The 21291-nt window shown below is 40.8% G+C and overlaps 1 protein-coding gene across 1 annotated transcript in view; it reads right to left on the bottom strand.

The window, feature by feature from the left end:
- LOC125463335 (transcriptional regulator QRICH1-like) overlaps nucleotides 1-21291 on the bottom strand; it is a 32382-nt gene that overhangs the window by 6131 nt on the left and 4960 nt on the right. Inside the window, exons 2-5 of the mRNA XM_048554524.2 lie at nucleotides 8998-10038; nucleotides 3492-3663; nucleotides 1152-1306; nucleotides 880-994 (exon numbers count right to left, since the gene is read on the bottom strand). Coding sequence (XP_048410481.1) covers nucleotides 880-994; nucleotides 1152-1306; nucleotides 3492-3663; nucleotides 8998-10038 — 1483 coding nt within the window. The remainder of the gene's footprint in view (nucleotides 1-879; nucleotides 995-1151; nucleotides 1307-3491; nucleotides 3664-8997; nucleotides 10039-21291) is intronic.

Raw genomic sequence — 21291 nt, 5'->3', positions numbered from 1 at the left:
AGAGAATCTTCAATGACTAGGGAATGTGGCAAACTTGACTGAACAGGATAGAAAACATTTTGACTAAATACTTTCCATACACATCATGCATTATATATGAAGTAAACACACTTCATTTTACTATCATAATTTAATACTGGTTTTGCCAGTTTTGGAATAATTTTAATTCTAGAGACATTTTGTTAATACAGTTTCATAAGACGAAGACGTTCCTGGCACGGCAAGCATTTGTGCCCTCAAGAACACGTTAGTGAGTTAAAATGGGTCACATGGAGAAAAATTTGCTCAGGGTCATGTTCTGTTGTTGGTGTGGACTTTGTGAATTACATGGGCTGACTGCTGAGGTCACTATGGTAATGTGATACAGATGTTTTCATCCACCACCTTGATGGGGCTGGAAGATAAACAAAGGGAAAATGAATATTTCTACCTATTTGAAGTGAAGTAATTCCACTATATGAAATCTCGTAAAGTATCTGCATAAAATTGTAAAATGTGTTACAATTACATGATTTCTTGTCACAAAGCAGTTTCCAATTTTATACTACTTTTACTTCAGATACATTCACCCCTAGTAAAGAACACCACTTTAAAAAGGTACAGAGAAGCAAGCGAGTGAAGTACTCAAAAAATGACCTCAGATGAGCAGAGGGCAGAGATTATAGTGTGATCTGATGATTTATCACTCTACAATAAACATATAGATGTTATTTCAACATTATATGCCAAGGTATCCACATCAGATCTAAAGTTTAAAATCTGACACCTTGAAATTTTCAACTATACCTGTAACAACTTAATGAATTCTGATGATCTGCTTCCAATCCTATAAGCCTCTACACAAACAACGACCATGGAAATAAATAAATTACAACTCACCAAGTGGACTTATTTTAGGATGCCATTCTTTTAGCACTTCATGTAATTTTTCAGTAAATTTAGAATAGTAGAGATCGGCAAAAATATTATCTATTCTTCCATTTTCAAACATATGCTGTGAAATATATGAAACAGACAAAGTGAGAAAGCAGTCATATCCATCAACAAAATTTCATTCACTCAATTACAGAACAATTTAAAAAGGAACAAGGAACTAATCAGCATAAGCATGTTTCTCCACCACCCAAAAAAGGAAAGCACGCAAAACATACCTTCTGAATACAAAGAAAGAAATAATACAGCAAGTCTGCTTCATAGGGTGAACCATCGGAATATCTTGCTTCTTTGGTCATCAAACAAAGCCCATAATTGAGTTCTACTAATGTTGCACAAAGAGCATCTTCTCTAAACTTCATTGGCTGTCGTCCTAACATGTAAAATGAAAGCCTATTAAATTAATCAAAAATAACCTGGCATTTCAACGTTGTATATGATCACACTCTCATCAACTTAGCAGTTTGAAGCTTATATTAAATGAAAACAGGAACTTTTTTTTCAAAAAATCATAATGAACTCTAGACGAGGTGAACATACAAAGTTCAACTGTTCAAAATCTCAAGGTCCAAGAAATTCTCCAGAGTTTTTGTTTATAAATATCACCATTACTAAATAATGTGTGAAATTGTTTAATTCTAATGGTTTTTGAAGATGATGTGAACAAGAGTACTAGTGATGCCATTAATGACTTGGAGAAATCAGAGTGCGATTGTGAAAAGGAATGGAATAACAATTAATAAAAAAAGTGATTCAGAAATTCAATTACACCTTTTTCCAATCAAAAAGATTTGACTGTCAGCTTTATGAGAAAAATATTCAGATGATGCACCACATTAACAGGTTTCAACTCAAAACAACTTCATAAAATTGTTCAAAATTCAAGAACACATTAGCTATCCTACAGTTAGTCAAATCTGCTGGATCTCTGTTACACAATTAATCCAAAATAGTATTTGAATTAGTGTTTGTCTCAAACACAAAAAATACATGAGACACACAGTCTAAACCTTAAAACCAGCCCTATAAAAACTTCAAGTCTGGTACTGCTCAGTCCAGTTACACTGGCATGCAGATTGTTAACATCACAGATCAATCAATTGCGTACTTTATTCAACAAGCAAGTTGATAAAAACTGTTCCATTAAGGACTTCTATTACTATACGCTAACAAAGACATGGCAAAGAATTGTTATTTATGAGCAGCTGCTGGGTTTGACATCTTTTGTTTAAACAGCTAAGTGTTTCAACAATATTATTACAGTACATTAACAGTATTATTGCCTCCAAGATCAAGTTGTTTCATTCAGCACACAAAACTTCCTTTCCTCAGTTGGGTTTTGTACGAGTGAAACAGTTTTATAACCTTACAACCTATTTTGTGCGATAAACTGGTGGACTCTATCCTTATAATTCAACAGAAGCATTTCTTTAAAGTTATAAACAACAATATGCAAAATAGGCAATTTAAGCCATTTCTTTCAAAACAAACATCAGCTTAGGAATCAGGTGGACAACTATGATAAAGTTTAACAAATTACTATTTAGTGAGTTAAGATTTTAGAAGGCTTAAAAGATGGAAAAATTTCCAGGCCTAGAAGAGATGTAGCCTAGGCTGCTGGGGAATGAAAGGGAGGAGATTACACAGGCCTTGATATTAATTTTCAAACCCTCTCTGGACATAGGAGAGGTGCCAGAGGATTGGCAGACAGCTAATGTGATACCATTATTCAAAGAGGATAGTCAGGATAAATGACGGAATTATAAGGCAACAAATCTAACAATCAGTGGTGGAAAAACTTGTAGAATAAAAAAAAAATCTGAGGAGCAGAATTTCTCCCCACCCGGACAGTCAAGGATTAATAGAGCGTAATTCGCATGGTTTTGTGGGGCGATCACGTTTTACAAAAATTGATTTTTGTTTTAAAACAAAAGAGAGGTTATTAGTTGTGTCAGTGAGGGCAATGTAAGTGATGTAGTCTACATGGACTTTAAGACTTTTTATAAGGGGTCACGTGGGACACCAAAAAAAGAATATGATAGTCCTCGGGAGCAAGGTAAATTTTACAAACTGGATCCAAACTTGCCTGATGGCAGGAGGCAGATGGTGCAGGAGAAAAGTTGTTATTGCAAATGGAAGCCTATGCCCAGAGGAGAGGACTGGGTACTGGCTCCTTTGTGGTTTGCACGTGTAAATGAATGACTTAGTCATGAATATAGGGAGGGGCTTTTCATATATTCACAGATGACAAAAACTGGTGATATGGTAAATAGAGAGGAAGGAAGCTTAGGCTACAGGAAGGTATAGTCAGATGGGCATTTAAGGAGAAAGTTTTTCATCAAGAGGGCCTGAAAGGTGGTAAAGGCAGGAACATCACCTCATTTAAGCAGCACTTACACGAGCATTTGAAACACTGTAGCATACAAAGCTGTGGGCCAAGAGCCAGAAAATGCAAATAGAGTAGCTCAATGTTTGATGACTAGCACAGACATGATGGACCAGAGGGCCTCTTTCATTGCACGATAATTCTATGACTAAGATATAAAATGAATTCTTACTTCCTGGCAAAGGGGGTTTATTTTCAGCTTCCTTCATAATTTCTGCATTCTTAACTTGAGCCCAGTTCTGCCAGACACTAGCCCCTTCTTCTGGTTTTAGAGAATCAGGAAGCATTAAATCAGTCTGCACCTCTATTTGCTGTTCCGTCGTATGTGTCTGCATTGCTTGAACCTACATATACAAAAAACAATTTCCAAGTATATGGTGTAAGACTATTTCACCAAATGTATTTTCTTACGTACTTCGATAAAAAAAATTGATTGATTCTGAGTGACAACATGATTTATTTCAAAAGGCTTCCTCCTGTGCTTAAACCATAGTATTAAGGAACAATATTATATGCAAGAACAGTCAACACACCAACAAAAAATATCCACAATGTTATTTGGGCATATTATACAAATTGTTAGCTTCCAGTGACAATTTATATCACAAATTATCCTCTTCAAATATTGATATCACACTGTTTTATCCCCATACTGTCATACAAAGCTGTCATTCAGTCACTTTATGCAGTTTCCAAGTGCTGCTTAGCACACAACCAAATAATAACTGCTGTTGAAATGAATAAGGTATTTTGCAAATCCTGTAGACACATTTACCTATCCATTCCCAACTCATTAGTTTACTGTGCTGAAGACAATGACCGCTTATTCAACTATTTGTCACCCTGGTTATCTTGATTAAAAAGCCAGTTTGCATATGCATGTCCAGAGGAAAATTGAAAGAGCAAAAGCAAGGTGGGGGGAAGGTGAGAAACATATAGAGAGAGAGAGAAAGAGAGAGCGCGAGAATATGCGGGAAGACCCACAGCTAAAATAGAAGGAATTCAAAACATTTTAATAGGCAGATAATTAGCAAACAATTAGTGAAAGGGTGGGGCCAACTAGGAAGCAGAAAGAGATTTTGTACACAAAGGCAGAAGGCATGACTGAGCTACTACATGAGGACTTTGCAGCTGCCGAAGCCATTGTGAAAGAGGCAGTGTGCATATGGGCTAAGAACTGATGGAGATATAAAAGAAATGTCCATCCTTAAAGAGGATAGACACCAAACTCAAATGGGCTCACATCTGAGTAAACCAAGGGAAAGAAGTTGGAAATTCTGAAGGCACTAGCCATAATTTTCCTGTTGAAATACAGGCACAGCGCCAGCTGGCTTGAATTGCAAATTTTCCACCCTGGTTAAAAAATGATTTAAGGAAAAACCCAGCAACCAAAACCAGTCAGCACAACCCTAACAGTGGGACAACTTCTAGAAATGATAATGAGTAAAATTAAGTTGTTTGGAAAAGCATATACTAATGTTAATGTTAATGGTAAATCATGTTTAAAAAAAACTTGGGTGGGATAAAAGAGAAGCATGAGGAGGATAACAAGGTTGATGTGGTTGGCAGTACTTGAGCTAAAAGGCATTTGATAAGGTGCCACATACTAAGCTTTCCAGAAAAGTTGAAGCTCATTGAAAAAAGTGTCAATTTGCCAAACAATGGCACTGAATGAAATGCAAAAAAAAAATCAACCAGCAAGGGATACAGTGGAGATAGCAGGAACTGCAGATGCTGGAGAATCTGAGATAACAAGGTGTGGAGCAAAAGGGTCTAAAGAAGGGTCTAGGCCCAAAACGTCAGCTTTCCTGCTCAGCCTGCTGTGTTCATCCAGCTCTACAACTTGTTATATCAGGGATACAATGAGTTCCCCAAATGTTCTGTAATGGAACCCCTGCTTTCTTGACATATTAAGGAATGAACTGGATGCGGTTCACATTTCAACGCACAATTTCAAGATGTACAGATGGCTGGACTTGGAAGTATTGTGAAATATGAACAGGACAGTGATAAACTTAAAGAGGACGTACATGTTTCATAATACGAACCAATAGCAGTCTAAACTTCATGCAGAGAACTATGAAGTGATACGTTTTGGTAGGAAGAACAAGAGACAATATAAAACGGCCAAAATTTCTAAAACAGGTACAAGAATAAAAGTACCGGGGTTTTAAATGAAAAAAAAATCACTGAATTTGGCAGGGCAGAGACAGAAGAATTTAAAAAGACAATTAGAATTGTGAGTTTTATAAATAAAAGGTACAGACTGCAATGAAAGGTGTGATGAACCATTACAAAAATGTGTTCAATCTCAAGATCAGTGATGTATAAATTCTGGATACTACATATTTGGAAGGATATGAAAGCTTCAGAGGGTGCTTGAAATATTAGTGAGAATTGTCTCAGGGATGAGGGCCAAAATCGTCATCAGGAAGATCGAGGGGAGGTTTGCAAGAGCTGTTCAAGATCGTGAGAAGTCCAGACAGAAAAGTTGAGGAGAAATCGTGCCCATTGATGGAGACAGATATCTGAAAAGGAGATGACTTTGAACAGGAGGAAGCCCAACTGGACTAGGTCCTTAGTGGTGAGAGATTAGAAGCTGTAGAGTGGATGTGTTTAGATGTCCCATGACTTTTTTTCAAAAAATGTTCGTTATAAGGTTGCTGCCTGGCCAGCAATTACTGCCCTTAAGAAAGAAGGTGGTAGTGAGCTGCTTTCTTGAATTGCTACAGTCCGCATGCTGAAGGTTGACCCACAATGCCTTTAGGGAGGGAATTCCAGGCTTTTGACCCAGTGACAGTGAAGGAACGCCAATACATCTCCAAGTCAGGATGATGAGTGGCTTGGAGGGGAATTTGCTGGTGGTGGTGCTCCCATACATCTGCTACCAAGTGATTGTGGATTTGGAAAATGTTGTTTAAGGATTCTGGTGAATTTCTGCACAGCATCTCATAAATCCCCCAGATATTGTTGCTACTCAGTGTCGGTGATGGAGTGAGTGAATGTTTGCAGATGTAACGCCAAGAGGGCTGCTTTGTCCTGGACAGTGTTAAGCTTCTTGAGTGTTGAAGTTGCACCCATCCAGGCAAGCAGGTCATATCCTATCACACTCCTGACTCATGCCTTATAAATAGTGGACAGGCTTTTGGGAGTCAAGAGGCAAGTTACTTGCCACAGCATTCCTAGCCTCTGATCTGATCTTGTAGCTACTGTGATTATACGGTGTGTCCATTTGAGTTTCTGGTCAATGATAGCACCCAGGAGGTGGGGTATTCAGTAATGGTACATCACTAAAACACCAAGGGACAATGTTTAGATTAGCTGTTATTGGAAAGGGTTATCGCGAATCAATAAAACCTATTGCACTAATACAGCTGATTAGGAATGCTAACAGAGTATCAGCCTTTATTTCAAGGGAGTTAGAATGCAAAAAGGTGAAGTTAAGACTTCAGATTTTCAGGCCTCATTCAGAATACTATGCTCAGTCTTAGGAGAGATATAATTGCCATGCAGAATAGTGCAGGCTCATCAAATTACGCTAAGGTTTAATAGATTCAATTACAGTGACAGTTGCATAAACTAGCTTTTTTTTTTGAGTTTAGATGGTTGAGAGTTGATCAAAATTGAAAATGTTTCAATTGAAATAGAATGCTATACAGCAGGTACAAGATGAACCATTTCCTCCAATAGGGGGAAATCTAGAAAAAGGGGCATGCTTTCAAAACGAAGTCTGATCCACTTGTGAGTAAAAGCAGGAAGAGTGTACATGCTACCAACGCCACACATGCAATGGCAGTGCCTGGTATGTCACAGCATTCCACCAAATTATAACAATTTGAATAAGAACATCGAAACTATCCACTCTGAAGAACTGCATAGGTAAATACATTGAGATAATCAAACTTCTATGTGCTTGCATTTCTCATTTAAGGAAAGGCATTATTTTATTGGAAGCAGTTCACTGAAGGCTCACAAAGATGATTCACAGTCTAGAAGAACTGCCATATGTGCAAAGTTTCAACAGACAAGTGATCTAATTGAAACAATGAATTCTTAAGGGGTTTGAAAGGCTAAATACTGAGGATGTTTCCCGTCATGGGTAAATCCAAAACCAGAGGGTATAACCTCCAGGTAAAGGGGTCACAATTTAAGACTAAGATGGGGAGGAATTTCTTCTCTCAGAGAGCAGAGTAAGTTATGTGTAAATTTATGGCTAAGATAGACAGATTCTTGATCAGTGGAGGAATCAAGCTGGTTATGAGGAAAGTGGACATCAGGAATGTCAAATCACCCACAATCCTTTTGAATGGCAGAGCAGTCTCAAGTGATCAAATGGTACACTCTTGTTCTTGTTTCTTATGGTATTTAAAAATTGTAGATTGTTTCATGCATTTGTAGCATTCAACTTAAAACAAATTTGTATGGAACATGTTACCAGCCCTCCAAAAACTGCGCTGCTTAATAAAATATTTTACAAGAAGTGCAATTTACTCTGATTCAGTCATGAAAAATGTGGTTTTTTAAAGGCTTATTACAGCTTTTCAACGAGGGCGAGACAAAGCAGTGAGGGGAGTGGCAAAGGGAGTAGAAATGGAGAAACAACAGTGGGCACACAACTTCCAGTTCCAGTACTGTGTCAGCACAGAATTATGATGTCAGTATCACCAATTTCTTGTTCCAGTGCTTTGGCAGAGCTATTGTGAATCAGAAAACATTTCTGCATCACAAAAAAGTAATCTGGAAAGCGCTCCAATAACCAATAGCTTCAAACAGAGATCCATATAATTTTGGTGGTTATGAGTTTCAAGGAAAATATATTGAAGTAAAGATGCCAACATCCAACAAAATTGTAAAAACGCTTGAAGGCTGAAAAACAATTGTGAATTGGCTTCACGCCAAAAACTAAACCAATTTCACAGCCAAGAACTGTATGCTTGACCCAAATACAAATCACCTGCTACACCAGTGAAGACTGCAATTTGTGGCTCAATATTTAGAAAACTTACTTTCTTTTTACATGTCAGCTTTTGTCTGCAAAATGCAAGCTAGCAAGCAAACAGGTCTGAGTAAACTTTAATCTAATGTCTTCATCAAATTAGTTCTTATGGCTGTATCAAAGGATCTAGAGTGTGAATTTTTTGTGTTGCCAACTCATGCACAGTGCTCCATTGTTCTTATACTGAGCAGTCAAAACCAATTTCACCAGGTGTACCAGAAAAATGGCAATTAGGGCTCAAACCATGCTCTTAAATTATTTCCGTACTTTAACTCGTATGTCGTTCACCCAGGGTGCTAAAACTATACCTGGAGCTTTTCAAGTCTAAGCCAATAAGAACTGCATTTGAAACTTAAATATAGTTGAAGATGTTTCTATCGCTGGTTACATCCTACCCAATACAAATCAAGTCTGGTAAGCTGAGGAAATTTTCCCTATTCCCATTATGCACAAATGCATAGTAGGTTCTAAGTCCTAAATTATTATTCCCTTGGTCTTACTGAGGCATCAGCACATTTATGTACAACAGCAGCAGGTCATATTCTGATGAAAAATGTCATACTGGTAACACACAGAGTGAATATCTGATGTTCCCTCATTGGTTTACAAACAACTCAAGAACACTTCAATGTATTAGTTTCCACATTAGCCACGTGCATAAAAGTTACTGAATTTGGAATACCTGTAATTGCTGAGGATCCCAGTATTTCAGAGACTGAAATGCTCTCCCACCAGCTTGTACTGTAACAGGAATATGGAGGTTTCCATTTACATTCACAAACTGTGTTGAAAAAGCAGCTGTCACAGATGGCTGGATCATTTTATCTTGTAGGTTTTTCCCACCATCTGACAGTACTTGAGTCTTATCCTTGTCAGCTTCTATTTTGATCCCAGTCATACTCATCGGAATTTCATCAATTTGGACTAAATTACAAGTGTCATGAGGAATTGCAGACTGGAGTACAGTTTGGCCTTCGGAGCAAGGTGCAGGAGTCGTATATATAGTCCATGATTCTGTGTTGGATAACTGGCCTGTAGCTGAAGTGGTAGCTGGAGCAACACCATATAACTGACTGCTGTCCACTGTAAGCAGCTCCTGACGAATGGGAATGTACCCTTGCTGTTGGGCCTGAGAAGACAGGGTAAGCACAGTGGTCACGGTATTTTGTACTGAAGGCTGACTCATGGTATAGCTTTCTTCAGTTGGTAAATCAACTTTCCTTTTCTTCACAGGCTGTGGAACACCGGAAGAGCTTGGTCTTCTTTCTTGCGCTATGGAGTTGACAGCTTGACTACCAGGTTGAGGCTCCTCAGAAGATGACTGCGACTGTAACTGGGCTTGCATTTGCTTCGCTTGCAAGGACTGGTGGTCTGTTTGAATTTCCAACTGGTGGACTTGTTGTGCCTGTACATGGTGAGATTGCATCTGCTGCTGTCCTAGTGGTGATCCCTGTGACACATGTTGCTGAATTGGAGAACTTATTGGTCTGGACAACTCCAGCAATGACCCAGCAACATCAGCACTGTCCATGTAGATATAATGTCCTCTTTGCTGGTACACTGTAACAGGGGTTTGAACGAATTGCTGGATTTCTTCAGACCCTTTGCCATTCACGGAATCCAAAAATTCCTTCATACGATGCTGTGGTATTGTCCGTGCTTTCATTCGTAAGTATTCTTCATAGGGAATTGAATTCTCCAATGAATGATTCATTTTAAACAGCTGAAAAAGAAAATTACATGATATAAATAAGAACATTATTTGCTTTGAATTCTTACAATGTAGATCATTTAATTCCAAACAAAAATGAGACATGAGATTTAAAAGGTGCCTCAATTGCTACGCGATGGCAAAATTTTACCACTACCAAGTGCAAACAAAATAAAGCACAAGCAATGATCAGGGCAAAAGTAAATGAATTTTAAAAAAACCTACATAGCAGGAAGCATGAACCAAAGTAAATTAGCTGGAAAGTCTACCTCAATACTATACATCAGGCAAAGGAGGAAATTTGCATGGAACTATTGTCAAGAGACTTGGTGGAGATTCTCCAAATAAAGCAGATAAAGCCAGGAGGAGACTTGTATATGATTCCTAAAGTTAATTCACAGTTTACGAAGAGACACTGAAGATCGCGAGGACAGAATACTTCGATATTATAAAGGAAGGAACTGGGGTAGCTTTCTACAGTTTCTGAAATTTCCAAATACTGGATAAGGGAAGGCTCAGCAATATCAAAAAAAAGTCCATGGAATAAGGAGTGCACGGACAGTCAACAGTTAAACTGCCATTTAAACTGTTGACTGTCCATGCACTCCTTATTTCATGGACTTATTTTTTTGATATTGCTGAGCCTTCCCTTATCCAGGTATTGAAAGAAATCAATCTTGCAAAACACTGCACATTAGACAAAGTTTCTAGTCGCTCAAGAAGGTGGTAGTAAGCTGCTTCCTTGAACTGTTGCAGTCCACGTGCTGTAGATAGGCCCACAATGCCAATAGGGGGGGCGATTTCGGGAATCTTACACAGCGACATGAAAGGAATGACAATGTATTTCCAAGTCAGGATGATGAGTGGCTTGAACAGGAGCTAGCAGGGTGTGGTATTCCTATGCATTTGTCACTCTTTTCTTTCTAGACTGTAATGGTCATGTATTTGCAAGGGGGTGACTGAGGAGTTTTGGTCAATTTCTGCAGCACGTTTTGTAGATGGTACATAATGGTTCTACTGAACATCAGTGGAAAGGAGACTGGATGTTTAGGGGTATGAGGCCAATTAAGTGTGCTGTTTTCCCATGCATCAAGTCAAGTCTCCTAAGTGAATGTCTTTGGCGTTTAACCCATCCAAGCAAGTGCATTACCCTTCTCACATGTGATTGAGTATACAGGCAATGGGGAGTTAGGAGGTGGCATAGCCAGCAACACATTCATCCTGTGAATTAACAAATAATAAAGAAGCAACTTGGGTCTTTGTGAAAGCTACAAAAACTGTTTTAACATTACAGCCTAGAGCAAATACCAGAAAAATTAAGCTAATACAATAGTAAGTGGTGTGCTGTGACATGCTATCAGTGTCCTACAAATAAAAGGTGTATTTGCACCTCAACTGCAGCTGTGAGATAGGTCCGCCACAGTTCAGATACAAACCAGACAAAACAAACCATTTACTTTGTTCAGTTGGAATTGTTACTGACCTCCCCCAAGGGAGAAATCTGTATTCACCTGCATACACTTAGCTGTAAAGTTATGAACCAACAACTAAAGTTAAATCTCTAAAGAGAACAGGAAGAGCAGAATCATAACCTTCAAATATTTCAAAAATAAAAGAATGTTTTAGGAAGTAGCCAAGGAAGTATCACCCAACTGTCCCATGAAACACTTTGCATACACTGAACTTGTATCCATTTAAGGTAGTACTTAACTATCGCTTCCAGGTCATACCCTGACTCTGGTTTACAAAGCAGGGCAGCGCCAATTCCAAAATGGAAATTACTTTGTATTATATTAAATTTAGTGAGACTTACCAGTAAAATGTTGTACGTTACTGGTTGGCTAATCCACCATCTAAGTACTTTTATTTTCTCATCAATGTCCAAAGATTTTTCATAAAATCATTGACTTTGATTACAAAATCCAAATTTATCTTTTCCATACACAATTAATTAGGAATAATGGAGTTTGAATGAAGACACAAAACTATTTCATTAAACTAAATTCTTTGTTGCTCACGGCAAGTATTGAAATTGCATTTATCGTTTAATGTACTGAATGCTAAAGACAGTGCGGAATCCGAAGACAAGGGAAGACAAATTCCAGCTAAAGAAATGGGGTGGGGGAGAAAGCACCTTTAACTTGAAAAGCAGTTCCAAGAGGCAGCAAACAAAAAATTCACACCTAGACAACCTCCGAAATGAACTCTGTACCGTCACTTATAACTGCATTTTGAAACTCTACTTGGCTCCCTATTGCTCGCAATATTTCTTTTGCCATTAATTTCCATAGCAACACTTATTCCCCCTAAATGATGCCAAAGAACCTTCCGGAAAGGTTTTGATTTACTACCTCACTGAACTGACTCCATTATTCCTCAATGCTTCAAATGGCCTAAATTTGCTCCTAAGACAAAGATAGCCAGGTTCTTGATTGGTAAGCAGATCGACGATTACAGGGAGGAGGGGGGGCTGAGAAACAAATCAGCCATCACTGAATGGCAGAGCAGACTGGATGGACCTAGTGGCCGAATTCTACTCCTATATTTTAATGCTCTCTTCTATCCTTGACTCCTATTTTCGTAATCTTCCCATTCCTCCATCACATCATCTACAACCTTAGAGTTAAATCTAATGGGTCTAGCCTGTACATAAACCCCAAATCACTGCCACCAAGGTCACCATTTCAAATGAACCAAATTACTTATAAATGTAACACAGTCATTTATCACAAGTTTTTTGTCCCTATCTTCTACATACGAAAAAAAACCTACCACCACTTCTGTAGTGTTGTCAATTACAATCTAAAATATCCTTCAGTTGTAAAACCCATGCAGTTGTCTTCCTCACATTTGAGGATTCCAATGTTCTCTATAAACTTCAATTAATACAAAGAGTTGTTATTCACATCCTGGCCCCACCAAACTCTAAAACTGATCACCAATAATGCCTCCTGAACCCAAACCACAGATTAAATATTTTCTTCACACATCTTTTTCTAATGGCATCCTTCCCAATCTCCAACCTCTTCCAGCTCTAAATTTCCTCTAATTGTAGCCTCTTGTCTATTATTCTTTTATCCCACCAATAAAAGTTATGTCTTAAACCACCAATGCCCAACACTTCTGAACTCCCTTCCTAAACGTCACTACTTTTAAAAAAAAAAATGGTCCTCCCACCACACATAACAACAACTACGAACCATCCATCTACCCCAACAGAAAACTCTCAGGATCAATCATAGAATCCCAATCCTGGGCCTCTGGACTCATATTTTCTTCAACATTTGGCAAGAACAATGGCAGATAGCCTAAGGGTTTCAGGATGACATCTCTCAGGATTTCAAAGACAAAACTGACATTATTGTTAGGGCTGCACTCCTGTTTATCAGTGGCACTCCATTTCAGATCTTAGTAGAGGCAAGGAGCTGAAATAAGTCTCTGTTACAGTTTTATCCAGTAACCTTTCTTGCTTGTTCCATCAGGTCTCTGCTACGCAAGAATCAGCAAAAGGATCTAGCTGACCACATAAGTACAGGGGAAGTGATCGCCTAATGGTATTATCGCTGGACTGTTTAATCCAGAGACCCAGGTAATGTTCTGGGGTCCCAGCTTTGAATCCCACCATGGCAGATGGTAGAAAGAGAATTCAATAAAAATATCTGGAATTAGGAGTCTAATGATGACCATGAATCCACTACTGATTGTCAGGGGGGGAAAAAAAAAATCTGGTTCACTAATGGCCTTTAGGGAAGGAAACAGTCATGCTTACCTGGTCTGGCCTACATGTGACTCCAGACCCACATGGGTGACTCTGAACTGCCCTCTGGGCAATTAGGAATGGGCAATAAATGCTGCCTGGTTAGCGAGGTCCTCATCTCATTAACGAATAACAAAAAAGTAGTGAAGCACTGGCTATATTCAAATCAAAATGTTCAACTGAAATTCTAAAGAGTGTTTCCATCTTGAATCAAGTTCTAATACAGCAAAAGAATAACATCATAGCCCAGTCTGCTCTGTCAGAGTTTCCCCTGATATTTGGCAAATACTCATTCATCAAGTATCATTGCTGTGCATGAACTAGCTGACACATTTACAATAGTGAGTACACTTCCGAAGTATTTAAGTGGCTCAAGGGCACTTTGGATATCAAAAGACTGTGAAAACACTATAAAAGTGTATGTTCTTTCTTTGAATCCACACTATATGTTGGATTAATGACGTGTCTTAATTTGTCCTCCATTATCAATGGGTAGTTTTTAAACTCCCCCCAAATAAGGAAACCTCTATATTTAAAACATTAAATAAATTTCCTGCATCCTCACACAAGAAACTAAAACAAAATACACTGCAACTTTAACAACTACCTAGAGAATCAACAAGTTGACAGCACATGGTTGCTAACGAATGAATCAGTTTATAGATAAGCTTAATCAACAGCCCTACTGAGCAACTGGGAGTTGAACCTGGGCCTTCTAGCCCTCATACATGTCTGATTTTGATTCCAATTTTAATCAACTTGTTCAGATATCTCCAAGGCAAGTTGGGCCTGAACCCAGACATTCTAGCCCAATTGTAGGGCTATTACTACAGGACCACAAACAAGGTTATAACACTCATTTCAAGGCACCAAAATCATCATATTCTGAACTGAATCTATTCACAGAATCTAGAGAGTTAACTCACCCTTCCCTAACTAACTGAAAGTAATCAAAAGAAAGGATACATTTACATTGAACTAACAAGTCTGATTTTATATATTCTTAAAATCAACCTGATCAGGCATGTTTAGACATACCTGAGACAATCTGGGCTTGAATCCAAGCTTTATGGATCTACTCAGATACTACCATTCTGCCACAGGTCCTTCAACTTTGACTTTAAATGTTTGATTACTCACTTGTCATGATGCTTTGAAATTAAGTCATTCAGCCTGCTCAACATTCCTGGCTGAACACTGTTACTCTAGCATCCTAGTGGAAATGAACAATTCAATTCCTTTACATTACTACGAATCACCTCTGCCCAGGCATATTCATTATTTCCACCATCCTCAACTCAAATTCCGTGGGAAGAATGCACAAACATCAATGTCCAAATTGTTTCCATCCTTCCTAGCACGTGGGTAGAGAAATAGTGACAGACAATTCTGTTTTTCTTCCTTCCTTTGAGAGCCCTTAAACTTAGTTTCTCCAATCCATACCAAATCAGGTCTTAGTCAGCTTCTCAATATCTTCAAATATTTGTTACTTCCCAAAACACCTACACTCAACTTCTTAAATATCTACATGCCCTATATTTCCAAACTCTTGTCAGGCGTGTTAGAAGACAAAGATATAAACTGTTCCCATCTGTAAAAAGATCAAGACTGAGATAACACAGATGTAAAGTGCGTGCAAACATAGCAAATACAATGTATGAAAAGGTATTTTTCTCATAATGAATATCTTGGGTCTCTGATGTACCGTCTTGAAAGCTTGGTGTCAGCAGGTTCAATTAAAGCATTTAACAGGGCACAAGGGAATAATGTTTGTATTCAGTAATGGTCCAATGAACAAGGGTACAGGTAAAAGACAGGAAAATGGTAGTAAGTCATAACGTTCATTTCAAGAGCCAGTGCAGGCATTATGGGTGATGGCCATCTTCTGAGCCACGACACGTCTGTGATAACTCCAGCTAACTATACATTTACAGTCCAGACAGTCATTTCCCAATCAGGACTAAGTTAGTTCCAGTGAAAGAATAGAGCTTGCATTCTTCTCCAATCTCTCTGAAGCTTTCTGTTAACCATTCTATTCCACTCTGCCTTTCATGGAAATGCTCATTAACTGCTAACCCTACATAATACAAAAGAAGTCTCTACATCTCTCTCCTCAAACAGCTCCCCTAACTTTGTTTGGTTTGCCTCGGTAACCTTCTACATGCTTTCATTCAATGACATTTATAAACATAAGACTAATGTATATCAAAGGCAGCCATATTTATCTCCCTCAAATGACCATCTGGGAGATTTTTGCTGAAGATTTTATGCCTTTTCTAAATAGACTGAATTTTTAGTCCAAAAGTATGAAAGCTTAAAACACATTATACAGCTGTAGAATTAAATCGATGAGTAGAAAGTTTAAATTATGTATGCTTGCTATAAATTGAATGAGTTTAAATTTTATGCAATGAGTGATTTATGATTTTTGCTATCATCTTTTTTTCTTTGATCTTCAACAACTCACAGGGAAGGAATGTTACTTCTAGACCTGACCAATGATATTCTTGACTTCCAAGATGAAGAAAGCAGAATCAGCATGCAGGATTATCAATGGATATCAGATTCACTGTAAAAAAGATTTTGTATCAAATTACAATGCAAAGTGATTTACATACTTAAAGTTGTTGCTCAATTTCAACACAACAGTGGTGGAAATATCAGAGATAATGGGAACTGCAGATGCTGGAGAATCTAAGATAACAAAGTGTGTAGCTGGATGAACACAGCAGGCCAAGCAGCATCTCGGGAGCACAAAAGCTGACGTTTCGAGCCTAGACCCTTCATCAGAAAGTGGAGATGGGGAGAGGGTTTTGGAATAAATAGGGAAAGAGGGGGAGGCAGACTGAAGATGGAGAGAAAAGAAGATAGATGGACAGGAGAGGATAGGTGGGGAGGTAGGGAGGGGATAGGTCAGTCCAAGGAAGACGGACAGGTCAAGGAGGCGGGGTGAGGTTAGTAGGCAAGGAATGGAGGTGCGGTTTGAGGTGGGAGGAAGGGATAGGTGAGAGGAAGAACAGGTTAGGGAGGCGGGGACAAGCTGGGCTGGTTCTGGGATGCAGTGGGGGGAGGGGACGAGCTGGGCTGGTTTTGGGATGCAGTGGGGGAAGGGGAGATTCTGAAGCTTGCGAAGTCCACATTGATACCATTGGGCTGCAGGGTTCCCAAGCGAGAATATGAGTTGCTGTTCCTGCAACCTTCGGGTGGCACCAGTACGGGACTGCAGGAGGCCCATGATGGACATGTCGTCTGAGGAATGGGAGGGGGAGTTAAAATGGTTCACAACTGGGAGGTGCAGTTGTTTATTGCGAACCGAGCGGAGGTGTTCTGCAAAGTGGTCCCCAAGCCTCCACTTGGTTTCCCCAATGTACAGGAAGCCATACTGGGTACAGTGGATACAGTATACCACATTGGCAGATGTGCAGGTGAACCTCTGCTTAACATGGAAAGTCATCTTGGGGCCTGGGATGGGGGTGAGGGAGTTGGTGTGAGGGCAAGTGTAGTACTTCCTGCGGTTGTAGGGGTAAGTACCAGGTGTGGTGGGGTTGGAGGGGAGTGTGGAGCGGACAAGGGACTCACGGAGGGAGTGGTCTCTCCAGAAGGCAGATAAGGGTGGGGATGGAAAAATGTCTTGGGTGGTGGGGTTGGATTTTAGATGGCAGAAGTGTCGGAGGATGATTGGGAGAGCTGTTACAAGTTTCCAGACAGCTGAGAAAATCAGCAAACTGCCTTTCAAGAATTTAAACAGTGAATCCTTTATAATCTTAGAACCTTACAAACAAAACGTTCATACATGATCCTCATAATAAATCTGCCAGAGGGGTCAGAAGGGTCCAGACCCGAAACATCAGCTTTCCTGCTCCTCTGATGCTGTCTGGTCTGCTGTGTTCATCCAGCTCTACACTTTGACATTTCATAGAACTGCTTCAACTTAGTCACCAGCAAGGAAGAAACATTTGTGATATTTTCTAACTGGTCACTTCAACTAGATATATTAACATACTGTAATTAGTAATTTGTTATCTAAAGGCCTGGATGAATAATCTGAAGGAATACTCTATAGTTGTTACCTGACCTGCTGTATCCGTTTACTTCAAATTTACAGTATCAACTATATTTTGCTGGGCATCTTAAAATGACTTTACAGAATTAAAGCTAACTCAGTGTACTTAACGAAGTAAACACCAAGGCATTTCACACAACTAACAAAATTTGACACCAAGCTACATGCAAAGGCTCAGATTTACATCACCAATCAGATCTAGGCTCGACTGTCCGGCTACATTTATTTGTGAACGGTAATGGGCAATTAAATAACTAACCAGGGGAGGCAGCTTTACAATCATTTCCATGTTTAATAATGGGGGAGACCAGACATCATTCCAGAACGAACCTTATCCTCAACCAAACTGTTCCAGTGGAGCAAAAACACTGACACCTACCAACTATGTTGCTGCAGGAAGAAAGCAGGAGAAATCCAACCTGGTCAGTTGTTCACAAAGAAAAACAGAAATTGCTGGAAAAAAACTCAGCAGGTCTGGCAGCATATGTGAAAAGAATGCAGAGTTACCATTTTAGGTCCAGTAACCCTTATTCAGAGCTGATAATATCTAGGAAAAGGTTGGTACTTATGAAGAAGATGGGGAGGAGTAAACATAGGTCATGGGTTGAGCCCAAAGAAAGAAAAACAGTTCGACAAAGGACTAAGTAAAGGTCAGTCTGGGAAAACCAATAGCTGCAAAAGGGCACTATTAGTAGCTGACAACAAGTTGTGTGCAGCAACAACCCACATGATGACGAGGTCTGAATTAAGGCAGGGGTGACGGCAAGACATGGGGGAAGGTGTTCAACAATTGAGAGCTTGAGCTCAACATTTCACTCTTCTCGACACAGAATTCCCAAGCGGAAAATGAGGTGCTCTTCTTCTAGCTTCACTGGAGCACTGCAGCAACTCTGAAATAAGTGGCAGGCAACTCAAAACTCAGGGTCAATTTTACGGACAGAATTTAGTGCTCTACAAAGCAATCATGCAGCCTGGGCTCCATTTCCCCAATGTAGAGGAGACCACATCGTGAGCAGCATGTTCAGTCGATAAGATTCTGCTTCACCTGGCTGGGGCCTCAGATAGTAAGGAGAGAGGAAGTAAATGGACAAGTATATAACTCCACATCAATATACACTTGATCACTAGCAAAGTTATGGAAGGGGACAGTACTATCAAGCAGCAGAGATAATGGGAACTGCAGATGCTGGAGAATTCCAAGATAATAAAATGTGAGGCTGGATGAACACAGCAGACCAAGCAGCATCTCAGGAGCACAAAAGCTGACGTTTCGGGCCTAGACCCTTCATCAGGGAGGGGGATGGGGAGAGGGAACTGGAATAAATAGGGAGAGAGGGGGAGGCGGACCGAAGATGGAGAGTAAAGAAGATAGGTGGAGAGAGTACAGGTGGGGAGGTAGGGAGGGGATAGGTCAGTCCAGGGAAGACGGACAGGTCAAGGAGGTGGGATGAGGTTAGTAGGTAGATGGGGGTGCGGCTTGGGGTGGGAGGAAGGGATGGGTGAGAGGAAGAACCGGTTAGGGAGGCAGAGACAGGTTGCACTGGTTTTGGGATGCAGTTGGGGGGGGGGGGGGGGGGGGGTGGTGGTGGTGGGGAGAGAGAGAGAGAGAGAGAAGAGAGCTGGGCTGGTTGTGTGGTACAGTGGGGGGAGGGGACGAACTGGGCTGGTTTAGGGATGCAGTAGGGGAAGGGGAGATTTTGAAACTGGTGAAGTCCACATTGATACCATATGGCTGCAGGGTTCCCAGGCGGAATATGAGTTGCTGTTCCTGCAACCTTCGGGTGGCATCATTGTGGCAGTGCAGGAGGCCCATGATGGGCATGTCATCTAGAGAATGGGAGGGGGAGTGGAAATGGTTTGCGACTGGGAGGTGCAGTTGTTTGTTGCGAACTGAGCGGAGGTGTTCTGCAAAGCGGTCCCCAAGCCTCCGCTTGGTTTCCCCAATATAGAGGAAGCCGCACCGGGTACAGTGGATGCAGTATACCACATTGTCACCCATCCCTCACACCCCGCCCCCGCCACAACCGCCCTAAGAGGATCCTCCTCGTTCTCACACACCACCCTACCAACCTCCGGATACAACGCATCATCCTCCGACACTTCCGCCATTTACAATCTGACCCCACCACCCAAGACATTTTTCCATCCCCACCCCTGTCTGCTTTCCAGAGAGACCACTCTCTCCGTGACTCCCTTGTTCGCTCCACACTGCCCTCCAACCCCACCACACCCGGCACCTTCCCCTGCAACCGCAGGAAATGCTACACTTGTCCCCACACCTCCTCTCTCACCCCTATCCCAGGCCCCAAGATGACATTCCACATTAAGCAGAGGTTCACCTGCACATCTGCCAATGTGGTATACTGCATCCACTGTACCCGGTGCGGCTTCCTCTACATTGGGGAAACCAAGCGGAGGCTTGGGGACCGCTTTGCAGAACACCTCCGCTCAGTTCGCAACAAACAACTGCACCTCCCAGTCGCAAACCATTTCCACTCCCCCTCCCATTCTCTAGATGACATGCCCATCATGGGCCTCCTGCACTGCCACAATGATGCCACCCGAAGGTTGCAGGAACAGCAACTCATATTCCGCCTGGGAACCCTGCAGCCATATGGTATCAATGTGGACTTCACCAGTTCCAAATCTCCCCTTCCCCTACTGCATCCCTAAACCAGCCCAGTTCGTCCCCTCCCCCCACTGCACCACACAACCAGCCCAGCTCTTTCCCCCCCCCCACCCACTGCATCCCAAAACCAGTCCAACCTGTCTCTGCCTCCCTAACCGGTTCTTCCTCTCACCCATCCCTTCCTCCCACCCCAAGCCGCACCTCCATCTACCTACTAACCTCATCCCACCTCCTTGACCTGTCCGTCTTCCCTGGACTGACCTATCCCCTCCCCACCTATACTCTCTTCACCTATCTTCTTTACTCTCCATCTTTGGTCTGCCTCCCCCTCTCTCCCTATTTATTCCAGTTCCCTGTCCCCATCCCCCTCTCTGATGAAGGGTCTCGGCCCGAAACGTCAGCTTTTGTGCTCCTGAGATGCTGCTTGGCCTGCTGTGTTCATCCAGCCTCACATTTTACTATCAAGCAGCAGTTACATTGCAATGACTCACTACTCTCTCTCAGTTTGGTTCTACCAAGGCCACATTATAGTTTTGATCAAAACATAGATGAAAGAACTGATCTCAAGAGATGAAATGTGATTGCCTTGATAAAAAGGGAGCATTTGAGAGTGTAGCCTCCAAGGAGCCCTAACAAAACTAAAGTCAGTACAAATTGGGGAAAAGCTTTATTGGTATGTAGACTCCCTTACAATTTCAATCCCTTCACCACTAATGCAGGCAGCAGTGTGTACTGTACATAAGATGGTTTGCAGCCATCCATCAAAACTCATTTGACAGCACTTTATACAAACAGATGATCTCTATTACTTGGTAT

Source organism: Stegostoma tigrinum, chromosome 25 (assembly GCF_030684315.1).
Source record: "Stegostoma tigrinum isolate sSteTig4 chromosome 25, sSteTig4.hap1, whole genome shotgun sequence".
NCBI classification, from domain to species: domain Eukaryota; kingdom Metazoa; phylum Chordata; class Chondrichthyes; order Orectolobiformes; family Stegostomatidae; genus Stegostoma; species Stegostoma tigrinum.
Note: the sequence above shows the minus strand (reverse complement) of the source record. Positions and strands in the feature narration are given on the sequence as shown.